The following is a 15,870-nucleotide window of genomic DNA, read 5'->3' on the forward strand; positions in this document are numbered from 1 at the left end:
CGCCTTGAGCACCGATTTCCTACTGGACTTTATCGAATGTTAAACTTGGAGTGTAAACTTAAATACTACTTGACCCATCAAGATGCATTTTAGATAACTTCCAATAGATTAGAAACCCGACATAGTTATATAACGAACAGACAATAACTGTAATATTTTGCCTATTTTTACAATACCTCTATTCAATTCGTACCTTCGTGGAAAAAAAACTATTAAAAAATAACTGGTAGGTAGACACGAAACTCGAAAACGGCTTTAACGATTTTCATAAAAATTTAAAAGTTGTGGAAAGGATTACTAGCTCGTTGACCACAGTGGGAAGACTCTGGTTTGACCGTTATAATTTTTCAAAGTAAAAAAAAAATAAATTTAAATTTGGCTAGAGAGAACAAGAAAATATTTATCTTCAAAGGACTTTACGGGTGTATACGCCTTTTTTGTTTTTAAATCTAACATTCATTAGTTATTAAGAGCAAAAAGAAACGGGAACGATAAAGATGGAACATGAATGTTTTTATTGAATTAAAAAAGTTATAAAAATTGATTTTCAAAAGTAAAAATTTAAAAAAACATTGAAACACAATCATAGATAACAAGAATATTTATTAAATGTGAGAAAATAAATATTTTCCAAAGGTTTTCTTTTTAAATGCATAAATATCGTACGTAAATCGCCTACAAGGATCACAAGGCAGACATTGAAGTGGACTCCACAAGGTAAGACTTAGTGACAGCACCCAAGATGCACATGTACGACATGAACTATCTAACCTTAAACTTTGGTTACATCTGGACCAAGATGGAAGCATTGACCCCATGTAAGGGATTATGGGGATTTTTTTTTTTTATTGGGATCTTTTGTTAGTAGTCCACACTCTTGTAAGGACGACGGGCTGCAAATTTGATTAAGAGATAAACAAAATGAATTATTGTAATTGATTTGGTTACCAACCTTCAATTTTTTTTTGGAATCATTTGCGAGGCGCGGTGGCTTAGCGGTAAATCGCTTGGCTTCCAAACCGGGGTCCCGGGTTCGAATCCTGGTGAAGACTGGGATTTTTAAGTTCGGGTTCTTTTGGTGCCTCTGATGTCTCTAATGGGTACCTGACATTATTTGGTATTTGGGGAGAAGGGTTAAGTAGTAAAGGCGGTTGGTTGTTGTGCTGGCCACATGACACCCTCGTTAACCGTGGGCCACAGTAACAGATTACCTTTTACATCATCTGCCCCATAGATCGCAAGGTCTGAAAGGGGAAACTCAACTTCATTTGCGAGCTCAGGAAATCAATTAGATTGATAGGATAAAGTAACTATCTAAAGAATACAGTTTATAGACACATCGTTTAGACTATCAGCAAACATCCGATCCTACCCCTTCCAAACAATATCAGCCTCAAATGAGATGCATGATCATTTACTTGTAATTAGCATTTGGGGGATAACCTCAGATAAAGACAAGCTACATTGTAAAGCCCCCAAACATTTACCAATGGTCAATGAAAGAGACTCTAATTCAGGCAATGGACAGAAAGGAACGGTGAGATGTCCAGCAGGTCACATGGGGATGGGTAGGTACCCAAACGGTCAAAAAGACTAAGGCACAGATGAGGGTGAAAGTAGCCCCATAGAGTGATTGGGGGGAGGGATGTTTTCAAGTAGACAGACCTAAACACAATGTTGTCACCACCGTTCCGTTTGAACTAATTAAGCTAATTGAAATGATGTTCATTTCGGAGCAAAACAGCTTTACACTCGAAGGTTAAATAGTAGTCAAGAGGACTAATATAAAAACCCTATATTAACATTCGTTAATACAATTTTTCACAATATTCACACTATAATATAATAATTATTGACAGCTAAATGTTGGTGTTACGAGAACTTACGCTGGCCAGTTGTGGACCTTAATGCATACACATTATGTGACTAGGAACATTTATACCTATTTCCTTCTTTGTTCAAATTTAACCCACAGCCCATCCTGCGCTCTGGGCTGCATTTTACTTAATTTGATTGGATAGACTGTTTTGCTGCAAGGCACAGGGGTAAACTTTTGTAATATGGCGGCGATGACAATCTTCAGTTCCAACAGTGCCAGCCTCATTCCAATACAATTTCTTGGCCCTTGGCCGAAAGGCAAATGAGCGTATGGATGTCTTGTGGCTTTGTTTTCAGAAATGAACCGTTCAGGGTCGAACTTGTCAGGTTCTGGGTATATTTCCGGGTCACAATGTATGGCATACAATGGAATAAGAACTATCATGTCTTTGGGAAAGTAAATGTCCTGAATGTAGGCATCCTGGACACATCTCCTGTTAATGAATATGGCCGGACTGGCCAACCTATTAGCCTCATTTATACACATATCAAGGTAAGTCAATGTTTGGGCCACATCGTACGTGGGCAACTCCTGGCCACATTTAGCATCCACCTCCTCTTGGGCCTTCTTTAGAACTTCCGGGTTCATGGCAATGAAGAACAAAGTAAACGATAAAACTGTAGCCGTTGTGTCGAAGCCAGCAAAAATAAAAACAAGGGCTTGAGCCTGTTGGAAAAAAAAGAAAGATTGTAAAAAAAAAACAACTTCTATTTCAAGACGTAAGATAAGATAAGAGAGATAAGATAAGATATAATAATTTTATTGGTTTAAAGAAATTAAAATTTAGTTTGACTACAACTGTCCACCTCAACATTACTCCTATAACGGTATAGATGATTACAACGAACAGCATGGTCGAGAGGCTAAGTGCGCTTGAACTTGGCTTGTCTTGGCTACCTAGAAGGGGGCTCGAGGTTCGACACCCGACTCGGGCAGAGTTGCGTTTACTGAGCGCCTAAAGGCAGCAAGTAAAACCAACTCCTAGATACCCCCTCCCCCCCCCCCACTGGTCCATAAGGTGGTAACACCACAAATGAGATTGGACCAAAGCGCTATTAGCATGATAGTAGCGCTTTATAAAAGCTAAAATAATAATAATAAATATACAAAAACGCACACAAACGCAAACACGAGCAGCCCTTTATGAATTAGGCTTCTATGTACTTCTTCGCCTAGAAACACCTTGACACTCAAAGACAGTTTCAAATTCTTTCTGTTCTGCCTTATTAGAGAGGAGCCGACCACTTCGTACAGATCTGAATTGGTGTAGTTTAATGGGTGCTAATTGTCTGTGTGTTTTGTTTGGAAAGACAGCCTCCATGAAAAAGTTCTTCCAGAGATGGTAGCCGTGTTCGAATGATATACGATATTGTTTTGTTTTGTTTTAATTTGTCAATTTAGTCAATTGTTTGTGCCAGTGAAGTATTACTATACCACCAGGTGATAGCAATTGTAATCAGACTACTAAAAAATAGTTGCCTTCCATCCTCAGTAGGTGAAAAAAGATGTAAAGTTCCCCTTTTAGACCATGATAAGGACAATGACACTAGCTCCAGCTGGAATAGCCTGCCCGGTGTGCAGCCGAACATTCCGGGCTTACATAGGTCTCACCAGCCACATGAGGAGGCTCAAAACCCCAGTGCAAAGCCCTCAGCCACCTAAATGACAAAAGTGGTCATCATCGAACCACGATGGACGAACTGTATAGTTGTGAGATTTTTTTTCCATATTTTATGGATTAGATGTATAATGAAAAGGTAAAAAATTAATAAAGTTGTTATTTTTTTTATCAACTATTTTAGTGCGGCGTTACTCATGGAGTAGTTTGGTATATTTTATAGGGGCTATGTATTTCACAACCGCTTTGTACTGTTAAAGACTTAGACTAAATAGACTAATTAAAAAAAGCATAGCATATCACTCGAATACAGCTACCATCTCTTGAAAAGGCTTTTTCATGAAAGATGACTTTCCAAAGCACTCTCGATTCTTAAGGACAACCTGCACCCATTAAACCACTGTTACAAAAGATCTGAACGAAGTGGTGGTCTCCTTTCCATTAGGACTAAAACAGAAAGATTTAAAAACTCCTTTATGCCACTTTCGGTCAGAGTGTTACAAGATCAGCTGTCGTCATCGAGAAGTACATAAAGGTTAAATTCATAAAGCGCTGGTTGTAATGTATTTGTGTTTCGTGTGTGAATGTTGTTCCAATTTTTCATCTATACTGTTATTGTACAGTAGTTACGCTGAGGTTGTCAATTGTAGTGAAACTGAATTTCCATTTGATTGGATCAATAAAATTATCTTATCTTACCTTATCTTAAACTTTTTTTTTATCTCATAATGATCGTTCTATGTTCTGTTTGTAAATTAGATGCAAGATCAGCACGTTAGTGGTTCCTTTTTTTTTTTATTTATTTCGCGGGACCCAAAATAATTTAAACAATACAATTTTTTTAGTGCATTTAATCATCTTTAAAAAAAATATCAGAGATGAAATGTGTTGAACTTGATGATTTTTTTTAGCATTAATGGATGAAATGTATAGTGAAAAAATTAAATCTTTCAGAATACCCATGCATTTCTTTTACATATTTCCTGTTTCCGTATTAAATTTAAACTTAATTGTGGGCGGTTTAGACCAATAGCTCGTTGTCTGTCCACAAATAGCTGTGAGTCAATATTGTTTGTTCAATCATAAAGGAATAAAGAAAAATTAAATAATATTGTAATGAGCCTATAAAAATGAATTTTAACTTTTAACTCTTTCTCTCCGTAATTTTGTTCCTCGTTCCGATACTATTATTCATTTTTCTCATTTGTATTTCACTATCCTGATATGATAAAACTTCAAAAACTTTTTTTTTGTTGTTTTTTTATCAGAAAACGTTAAATTTGGTATTGACTTATAGGGGAATGTATGCTCTTTTTTAAGAACACAAATTAAAGTTTATAAATCCTAAATCAATTAAATTTAATGGGGTCAAATCAACGTTGGCATTCTCAATTAGGAGAGAAAGAGTTAAAAATTATTACGAGGTAACTTACATGCAACTCTGATCTTGTTAATTCTCTCCCTTCCTCATGTCCCGCTTCAGTCTCAGCATTCATTAAGAGATCTAAAAAGTCGTTGACTTTCCCATGGAGTCCATCTCTTTTTCGTTCTTCTATGATCTGATCCACCACCTGGGCGAAGTATACCATGGACTTTTGTGGCAGGATGGGAAAACCTAAATTGGAGAAAATCTTGGTCAGCTCAGGGATGAATAATATTATCGTGAAAAGAATCGGATTAGGGTTGATCACTTTTCTAGCCTCGGCGGCAAACTTGTTTTCGGGATCCTTGAGAGTGTTAATCTCTAGACCGAACCCAGTGCTAGCGATGACGTCCAAAGTGAAACAGGAACTAAGATCGCGCAGCTCAACTTCCTGTCCAGTTTCATAAAAGTGTTGAATGTTTTCTAACAAAACTTTGGCGTTTTTCTGAATGTGTGACGTCATCTTCTTGATTCGACCAGAGCTGAATGTCGGAGTGACTATGTTTCGGACATGCTTCCAGTGTTCACCTTTCAAGTTGAGGAGATTGTCGCGGAACGGTGGGTCCACGTCAAAGAGAGTGTACCGGTCAACAAAGCTGGAAAAGTTCTTGACGAAAATGTCTTTGACCATGTCCAGGTCTCTGACAACCATCACTGGTCTCCTAGAGTCATACCAGCCATACACCTTGAAAACAATAAAAGCCTTAAAATAACAGTTAACTTTTTTTCAATTATAATTTAAAAAAAAAAAACTCTTCTTACGTTCAAGGTGTTTGCCAATATACCTTTTGTCTTTGAATTATATTGTTAGTTTTAATTCAGTTCGTTAATTGTAGATAAAATAAATGAGAAATGGACGAGCTCCCATCCAAATCACAAGAAAGATGACGCTTACTATAAGATATCCCGACAAGACCAACGTCTAATCTTTCGACTCAGGACCGGACACAACAGAATGCGACAACACATGTACCGGAAGCTCAAAATTGGAACCAGTGAAACCAGTGAAATCTGCCCATGTGGAGTATCACCAGAAAATGCCGACCTCGTCCTCCAAAACTGCTCTCTCTACCAAGAGGCCCGTATAAGACATTGGCCACAAATCACCCCAATAGAAAGAAAACTATATGGAGAGCTCCCTGATTTGAAAACCACTGCGCAGTTCATCCCTCATCTAGTCATCTGAACACTCCAATATAACAATGATAACGATGAAGAAGAAGAAGAAGTTCGTTAATGAATTACGGAAATATGTTCATGAGTAGTATCATAGAAAATTCATCTGTAAACGTATTTTTTTTCTTGGTAAAAGAGAGAAAGATAGAGTAGGAGAGAGAGAGAGAGACAGAGAAAGAAATAATGAGAGAGAGATATATATTACCTCCAATGTCAAAGCACGAAGGAACAAAGCTATAAATTATGGGTTTATATTTCAGACATTAACTACGCCTTGTCTTCGAGGATCAAACTAATTAAACAGCAACTGTGTATAATTAATAATGCTTAGAATCATGGTGACCCTATTATTTTCAAACTATTCAAAGCCACCATATAGTTCTAACGTTCCGTTTTGTCATGTTTATTTGATAAAACTTCAACTCTGCTCAACACTTCCGTAAGTTAATTTTAATATTTCTTTTAATTTCATTTCATTTTCATGACTATAAATAAACTATATATAGACCTACTCAAACTATATGTTCTTATCAAGAGGTCCTCAAGGCTCGCAAAGACCTTCCAGCGGGGAACAGCACCATGGAAAAGAAGAAGAGGCAGAGAAAGCCATGGGAAGACATCATAAATAAAATACATGGTTTATCATTAAAAGAAATTCCAGTCGAGGCGAAAGACAGAGGGGAATCGAGGAAGACGGTCTACATATCATATGTGGTGCCCCAACAAACTTAAGAACTGTTCAAAATGAAGAAATGTAATAGTTAAAAAATTGTCCACATTTTAAACATATTTTTCCAACATTGTTTATTCATAAACTAAACGAAGAAAAATCAATACATGGCCTACATTTTTGCTATAGTTCAGTATTAATTATGAGCTATAAACAACTATCTAGAAATGAAAGTCATCTTTATGTTTATAATTTAGAGCTAGAAAATATTTTGTTCAAAATATATCTGGAATATCAAAAAGATAATGACCTTTTTATCTTTATATTTATTGTAGAAGATCTTCTGAGATTCAAAGACGCCATACTTTATGGCCAGGTTAAAATTTCCGAAAAACCAGGAGGTCGGCGGATGTTCGATGCCCATTTTCTTGAAGACTCCATGATTGGCGGTCATGTACTTGTAGAAGGCAAAGACAGCAAGTAGAACTACAGTCCCAATGAGTACAAGTGTGATCATGGCCAAGGTTCTAAAAATAGAAAATATCACATGGTATAGGCCTATACACAATTATAAATATATAAAGTGTGAAAGTATCATTAAATGATTACTTTAATAAACCTTTTAAAAATTCAAGAGAGATTAACAGAAGTAATCTCTACTACATTGCATTTTATTTGTAACAATTTCCCATATACTTCTGGCTTTTAATATCTGGTGTGTGTCACACCCTTCGCAAGCCTGCATCAACAAAACAAGACAAGCCCTAACCTAGAACCCCAAAGGAAAAAGGAAGAGGAGACGGCCCAGAAATATATGGCGCCGCGATTTGGAAGCAGATGCCAAACAGAAGGGCAAGACGTGGGGACAGTTGGAGAGACTCGCCCAGAACCGAGACGCCTGGAGGAAGCTGGTTGGTATTCTATGCCCCAGAAGGGACCACAGGTAGAGATGATGATGATTTAATATCTAATTTAATATTTTAAAAATATTTTAATTTAATATCGTAGCTGAACATTCCATAGAGTTTCTGATAAAAGAAACAAATACACTATACTGATCTATGTTAGCATAACTTGTATTTTCTTTTTTTAAAATACGTCTATTCAGGTCAGTCCTTTATGGACGAACCTGGGTGTGTGGATGGACAGCTGATCTCAAAAACAGCTCCACAGATTTTCCTAGATGTATATCGCTGAGAAAAGAATTACTAGCTTGTTGGCCAATCGGGGGAAACTCTAGTTTGACCGTTATAATTTTTCAAACTAAAAATTAAATAAATGTACATTTGGCTAGATACTAAATCTAGGTCCAGATCCTACATCGGTTTTAAAGCACTATCGTGTTCGGGAATTTCCGAACATAAGGCTTTATTGATTCAAGAATTTAATAAATTAATGTTCTGTAAAATTTTTCGCATTGTCTTTTAAGTCTAGATCTAAATGCTTATCATTAAAAGGGGTGCTAGATTTAAACATTCGCTTAACCGGGATTCTTTCTCGGGAAGAAGAGGGAAGCGGACCGTGCGGACGAGATAAAAAAATGGTTTTAAATCTAACATTGATTAATTTTAGGAGAAAAACTATCGCTCTATAGGCTAAGTTGCTTAAAGAATGTATTTTATTTTTTTAAAGTAGGTTTGATGTGTTCATATAAATATTCTAATGCTTTTCTTGTGTTCAAATAGGCCAATATATTCTAGGGCTTCGTAAGCATAAACGAGATAAGTTATTAAAAAATTATATAAAGCTCAATCACAAAGTATAGGCCTACATATTTATGGTATAGCGAATTAAGGATATAAAGTTAGAAAAAGAATGTTGTTACTGATTAGACTAGAATAAATTATGCATAAGCCTTGAGGTCTATTCAATATGCAAATAAAAGCATCACACAAAGACTAGAGTTGCGTTTGATTCAGCCATGTTTCAGTCTATACAAGAAGCACAGAGGGCTAGAGATGACGCTCAATAGTTTAGAACGAAAGCACATACATATATAATTATACATATAGAACAAGTAGCTCGTTGTTTATGAATTATATATGTCAGTGGGTCATCTTAGTCAACCTTAGCACGTACAGAAAAACATCCACACTTAGTCAAATAAAGGCTATGGACTCAATCACAGAGTTTAGAGTAATATGAATATGTCTTCATAGCTAGCAAAGACCTTCCTTCTATTAAAGTAAATTACCCTTTCGGACCTTGGGGTTTATAGAGCAGATGATGCAAAGGTCATCTGGTTTTTGTGGCCTACGGTTAACGAGTATGCCATGTATCCAGCACAACGACCAACCGCATTTACTTTTCCCCAACTAATGTCAGGTACCCATTGGAGCTGGGTGGCGCCCAAAGATTCCATAATTGAAAAACTCCAGTCTTCACCAGGATTCGAACCCGGGACCCCGGTTCGGAAGTCAAGCGCTTAACAGCTCAGCCACCGCGCCTCCTCCTTCATTAAGATATACTCAATATGTAAATATAAGTACAACACATGGGCTAGGGTGGCGACTAATTAAGCCATGTTTCAGTGTAACGGTATCAAAGATGCACGGAGGTCTAGAGATAACGCTATATAGTTTAGAAGATAGAAATATACCTAAGAGAAAAAGCTGCTCGGTGTCAATTGGGGGGGGGGGGATACTTTGTCAACCTTAAACGTAAAGCTCGATATAAACATTTAGTCAAGTATTGCTTATGGCAAGGCCGGCCTTAGACGGATTTGACCGATTGCTCAAACTCGGGCCCCTTCCAGGCACTGGGCCCGGCAATTTACGTTTAGAATATCACTATCAGTTTGTTTGGCTTCGACTTCCACAAGACATTCTGTATGGTGATCTAACAGAAGGCAAGAGAGCCGCTGGTCGCCCACTTTTACGGTATACGGACGTATGCAAACGCGACATGAAGCCCTTCAAAATCGACACTTGCAGCTGGGAAAAGTGGCACTGGATAGATCCACATGGAGAGAGAGCATAAAGGAAGAGTCCATGCTAACCTCTAACAGCAGAATGGGGCACATGTGTTTAGCCATGTCAGACATCTACAAGTTTGCTCCTTAAATACAGTAGTGGACGTACATCAATACAAAAATGTATAGATCTATCTTATAGTACCGGTATTTGATATAGACTAGGTTTAGATTTGTGTGCGTGTGTGTGTTTGTGTGAAAGAAAAAAACCAATTTAAATACCATCTAGATCTATATAGACTAATGATTACATTTTAAATAGATCTATTTAGTAATATTTTGATTACGATTTAAATTAAATAAAGTTGAGATCTAAATTGGCATACTAGCCTATAAGTCTTATCTACATCTATCTGAAACTATTGATTTTTGTACCAGTAACTGTTGGCGCAAGTCTTCTATACTGTACTCTTGTCAAAAAAAAATCCAATTTTAATAATAAACATACCAGTACCAGTGTACCATACACACGTTTACGTGCTAATGAAATAATGCATTAACATATAACAGAAATAAGAAAAACAAAACACAAAGACAGATCCATAACATTTTATTAAATAAAAGACTTATTAATTCTTAGTATAGACAAAAAAATCATTACAAAAAAAAAGTTAGATCTAGAAATAATCTACATTTGCTCTATAATTTGCACTAGATCTAGTAAATGTATGAGTTGTTTAAATAAAATAGATCTACATTTTCAAACGCTATCGAACTTTTTCAGAACTATATTTTATAGTTGGCAACAAAAGAGAACTCATTTTATTTTATTTTTTGGTTTGAGTGGTATATATCTAATTTATCGGTAACCAACCAAGCCAATCTGGCAACAGTTGCAGTTTGTAAATATTGACGCTCATTGCGGAAATTGCCCTAGAATCTAAATATATTTATAAAATAAGTTCTAAGTTTTACATGTAATGATAGCTTCAGGCTGATGGAACTAAATGGACTAATAGTGTATAAACAAATGCTAGCCTACCTTTCTCCTGTAACAATTCACTGCGACACAGTAGCGAGTCAGGCAATATTTATAGTTTCCAGTTCACTACACCTTCTCACCATTTAAGGCCAGTCAATAAAGATTTCTGTTTTGTGCACCGTGTCTGTGTTGTGCATAAACTAGGCCATAGTTCGCGACCTTATTGGTTTTCTGATTATCACCAATTTAAGAAGTGGCGGATAAAAGTTTTGAAAAGTGACATAGGCCTAGTTGCTACACATACTATAATTGACCTACTATAACAAAAGCAAAAATAATACACGATCTTTTAAAAATATACATAAATTGATAACTAATATCTCCGCTTTTTATTCTTCTTCCTTACATAAAGTAAAAGTCCCCCATTCAGACCAAGACCTTGCGAAGAAGTAAAAGTCATTTATTTCTATACTGTTAAATAGGGTGTCATGTGGCCAGCACAACGACCTAACGCCTTTACTTTCCACAACTAATATCAGCTACCCATTAGAGCTGGGTGGACTTGTAAGCGTCAAAAATTCCCGAAATGCAAAAATAGAGCCCAAGGCTCCTCGGTTCGGAGGCCAGGCTATTATCAAATACGATTTTCTAGTGTTGTAAAAAATGTTTGACATGTTTCGGATGTTCCTTCAGAGTTGAAGATAATTTACTTCCTAGTCCAAACCTCCCGCAGGACGACAGGGGATGGGAGCAGGCAAGGTTTGAACCAGGGACCATCAATAAGTCCGAATGACGGTCCAGCGCACATAGGCCTACCGCACGACCTGGCAGCCTTTCGTGTTTCAAATAAGATGTTGGATGAGACAAATGTTTCAAATAAGATATTTCATGAAACAAGTGCTTCAAATAAGATGTTTCTTGAAAATGTTTCATGTTTCTTGAAATTAGTCTCAAATAAGATGTAGCCTGAATTAGTTGAATGGAGCTATAGTTGAACTATGGCACCAATAAGCTATGCGGCTATCTAAGTTTGTATGAATTATCACTTGAAGAAGTCAAATATTGAGACTTTTCTGCAATAACTTTTTCCAGTTATCTAGCCCCCACCAATGTCCTCTCTTACAGACTACCTTTAACAGCTCAAACTACGACTCACGGGCCACATCCGGCCTTAAGATACAGTGTTATCCAGCTCATGGTCACTTCGGCTCATATTACATAGTGAGCCCGCTGTGGGTTGGTTTCTTACCGATATTCTTCCTGTGTTTTGTAGCTTCGTTGTATTTCTAATGATTTCAAGTGAAAACACATTCACTATTCTGGATTCATGAAGAAATATTGAGCGTATTTTATTTGTGTAAGTGTTTAAACTTTAAAGAAATATTATTAAAGCGATACTGCTTTATTAAATCATCAATACTTTATTGAATCATCGATACTGCTTTATTAAATCATCAATATTTTATTGAATCATCGATACTGCTTTATTAAATCATCAATACTTTATTGAATGATCATTACTTTACTGAATCATAAATACTTTATTGAATCATCAATACTTTATTGAATCATCAATACTTTATTAAGTCATCAATACTTTATTAATTCATCAATACTTAAATAAATCATTAATACTTTAAACATAATACTTTATGAGCTCATAATGGTTGGCTAAGTCGGCAGGAATTTTTTTTACAATGCCTCAATTCAAATCGCATATTCGAAGTGGGCAAAACCTCCTGGGCAAAACGATTTTTCTAGAAATTTGACACATGCTGTATATCGTTTGGAAAAGAAATGCTAGATCGTTGGCCACACTGGGAACAGTCTAGTATCACCTTTACAATTATAATAACTTTCAAATACAAAAACAAAATGTAATAAAATACTCAGACACAAAGATAAAGGCACATTCCTCATCCCATATGCTAGGACAAATTTGTACAAATACTCCTTCATCCCTATTGCTATTAGAGCATGGAATGGGTTGCCTGAGCTAGCCAGGAAAACCAGCGACTTGGCAGAATTTAGGTCATTGGTTAATATGCATGACTGAATGCATGACGCGTAGGACGTAATCATCTTCTTTTTTGAAGTAACGTCTGTATTATATAAGAAGATAAGATAATTTTTCAAAGTATAAAAAGAAATTTATAAATTGGTTAGAGAACTAGAAAATATCTTTAAATCATTAAACAGTTTACTAAATTGATGTTCACACCGTCTTCTATGTCTAGATCTAAAGGCGTATTATTATAATATTATAAAGTCTACTAGACTTATAGCCTACATTCGATTAATTAACCTGAATTTTCTTTTCAATGGAAAAAAAAAGGGAGGGGCATACGCCGGGGTAAAGATTGTACTTATTTTAAAAATCTAGCATTCGTTAGTTATTAAGAGCAAAGTAATCGCAGAATAGGTTGTGTAGTTACGTGGATGTAAATCAAACGGGGCCTCAAAACAGTGAACATCGATACTGACCATTGGAAAGACTTAGCCCTAAACCGCACTAAACGGAGAGAGATAGTGACCAAGAAAGCTATGGGCAGCGAAAAAACATGGGCCGCAGCTCTGTGAGAAAAGCGTGCCACGTGAAAAAAAAATGGCCGGCTTCACTACCGCCAAAGCGAAAGCGATATTTGTGGACGGGAGTGTTTCTCAAAAATAGAGCTCCACAGCCACATGAAAATAGTGTTCGAGATGAACCAGAGTCGTTCTATGTTTTATTTTTATTTGAAGAACTTTGGCACACCGCATATATCTGTCTCGAGTGAGCACGCTCTATTTCACTGAAAGAAAGCATTGTGCTCCAAGTGGCATTAATCACTTGGCCACTAAACAAGGGAGCAGGAGATCGAATCCCGTTGTCGCCAGGAAGTTTTAATAAGGATGTGAATCGAACTGAGTTTCGTTTTCATGTAGTACGGAAACATTGTCCCTACCACCTCTTCCCCCCCCCCCCCACCCCTAAAAGAAAAAAGCCATCTTTGACCAGATCAACTGAGCATGGCAGAAAAATAAAGAAACTCTCTACAATAGCCATTAATATCGTTCTGCGTTTCGCAGACTTTTGGGAATTATAATGCATTCGTTTAATTTATAACATATATGTGTTAGCGCAGCACGTCACTTGACATAATTGATAATATATGTAACTTTATGTTAATATAGAAGCCGATGTACTTGAAGTAAAGACTAACATTAATGTTTCAAGTAGATCTATATCTCCTTATCATCACTATAGGTATTTGTTGACACAACTCGAGTGAATATATTTATCATTATATAATGATAACCTACAGATCCAAACGGCCTCTTTTAATTAAGACTTTGAATTGTAAAAACACAGTACAGGTCTCACTGATTTAAAAAAAAAAAAAAAGAACTACAAAAAATGTTTTGAAAAAAAAACAAAAACGAAAAGTTCAATTAATTACAAAAGCACAGGTAAAATCTTATATATAAGGCTTGTCTTCGAGTCCGAAGATTAATGAGGAATGCAATATTTCCCGTGGATACGCAGCCCCAGCTGTGATCTACATATTTTGCGACCCCCAGTGCAAGCATAACCATTGTCCGCCGGTGGTCGATTAAATTTTTCTTTCCGCCGTCTGCGTCTGTCCTCGGCAGCGGTTCTCTTTTGGTCTCAAATGTGTATCCCGCGGCCTTTTGTGAGTGACCTCCAGCTGTCTCGTTCTGAGGCCGCATACTACCTCTTGGTAGACATTGATTAAAAGTATATTTCATCTTGATATGATAAATCCAAGATACCAACAAACCAGATTCTAGAATACAATCATCCGACACGTGCAACTCTTTTTCCTTTAAACTAGTCGTTTTTTTTTTTCTGTACATATGTTTTGTAGCACAATTTCATCACATCGAGACACTCGTACACATACCAGACACATTATAACATAGTAAAGTTAGTCAAACCTTATATGGTTAGGGTGTACCAAACTTGTCCCGTTTTTTTTTTTCGTTTTTTTTTTTGGAGGGGGGGGGGGCATACATCTAGTCTTTGTTTGCAATTCAGCTGGGCTGCCTGACTCTTATAGTTCACAGTGACACCCTACTCGTTAACAGTCGGGCGTTATTCGAAGAAACAGATGACCTTAACATCATCTGCCCTAGAGGCTAGAAGGCATATTGGTTTGAAAGGGGGGACGTGTCAAAGCTTGTTACCAGACAGACTTGATATAAGCTTTGTGAAATATGAAGGGAAAACCGTAAAGGTTATGTTGGATGGAAACTTCATTGTATACGCCTATACTATCGCCAGTGTTTAAACATCAACAATAAGGCCTACCTACTATGTAAACCTCCCTATATTTTTTTGTTTGTATTTTCCACCCCTGAATTGCAGGCCTAAATCTTAATTATGATATGCCTACTAATGAAAACAAGAAAAAACATAATAAATACCGTACTTTAAAAAAAAATAAAAAATTATACCTCCTCTATGAAACGTATAGAGAGATTTTTTTTTCATATAATGAGTGTTAGATTTAAAAAAAAATGTAACAGTTTTTACCCCGCCCTCGAGAAAGAATCGTAATCAAGCGAATTCTAATAGATCTACAGCACTTTATAATATTCCAATGATAGGCCTTTAGATCTAGACTTAAAAGAAGATGTTCAAAATGTTCATGACCATTAATTTGTTTAACTCTTAATTTAATGAATACTAGCAGAAATTAGTATTGCTCGTGCAAGATATTCAAAGGCTTTATATGAGTAGGCTATATTCTCTTTCTAAAACCAAAATTAAATTTATTTCTTTTTTACTTTGACTATTGTAACGGTCAAACTAAAGTTTTGTGAGGCCAACGAGTATTATTCTTTTCTCGGCGATATATACATATATGATATAATATAGCCTACATCAACTAGGAAAATCGTTAGAGCTGTTTTTGATATCAGTGTCCAAGCACCCTTTCTTACGAAGGTGTAATACGCATTGAATAGTTAAGGTACTGTAATAATAAAATAAAAATAATAATAAAAGTTATATTTATCAAGCTGAAAAACAAACCAAATAAGTTAACAATAACAATATCAATAGGCCTAATACAAGAAGGCTACTCTATTAATTCAAATATTTTGAACAAATAAAATATGTAGATAATAGTAATAGGTAGATCTAGACCTAACATCAAAGAGCTTCTAATAATCAAATGCGGAAAGCAAGAGTTATCCCTTCTGGTC

The 15,870-nt window shown here is 36.2% G+C and overlaps 1 protein-coding gene across 1 annotated transcript; it reads right to left on the bottom strand.

Moving 5' to 3' along the window:
- Positions 1 to 500: 500 nt before the first annotated feature.
- On the bottom strand, positions 501 to 10,879 carry LOC106078832 (cytochrome P450 3A24-like). Its single transcript, XM_056042089.1, has 4 exons — positions 10,720 to 10,879; positions 7,077 to 7,293; positions 4,931 to 5,605; positions 501 to 2,545 (listed from the first exon to the last, which is right to left on the bottom strand). The coding sequence occupies exons 2-4, from the start codon at positions 7,281 to 7,283 to the stop codon at positions 1,943 to 1,945; spliced, it is 1,485 nt and encodes a 494-aa protein (XP_055898064.1). The 5' UTR covers positions 7,284 to 7,293; positions 10,720 to 10,879; the 3' UTR covers positions 501 to 1,942.
- Positions 10,880 to 15,870: the final 4,991 nt, after the last annotated feature.

This window comes from Biomphalaria glabrata, chromosome 9 (assembly GCF_947242115.1).
Source record: "Biomphalaria glabrata chromosome 9, xgBioGlab47.1, whole genome shotgun sequence".
Taxonomy (NCBI): domain Eukaryota; kingdom Metazoa; phylum Mollusca; class Gastropoda; family Planorbidae; genus Biomphalaria; species Biomphalaria glabrata.

Excerpts from the sequence above, each read along its gene's own strand:
- LOC106078832 (XM_056042089.1), bottom strand. The coding sequence starts at position 7,283 with ATGATCACACTTGTACTCATTGGGACTGTAGTTCTACTTGCTGTCTTT. Across the intron at positions 5,606-7,076 it reads ATAAATATAAAGATAAAAAG|GTGTATGGCTGGTATGACTC; the intron begins GTCATTATCTTT and ends ATTGTTTTCAAG. Across the intron at positions 2,546-4,930 it reads TAACAAGATCAGAGTTGCAT|GCTCAAGCCCTTGTTTTTAT; the intron begins GTAAGTTACCTC and ends TTTTTCCAACAG.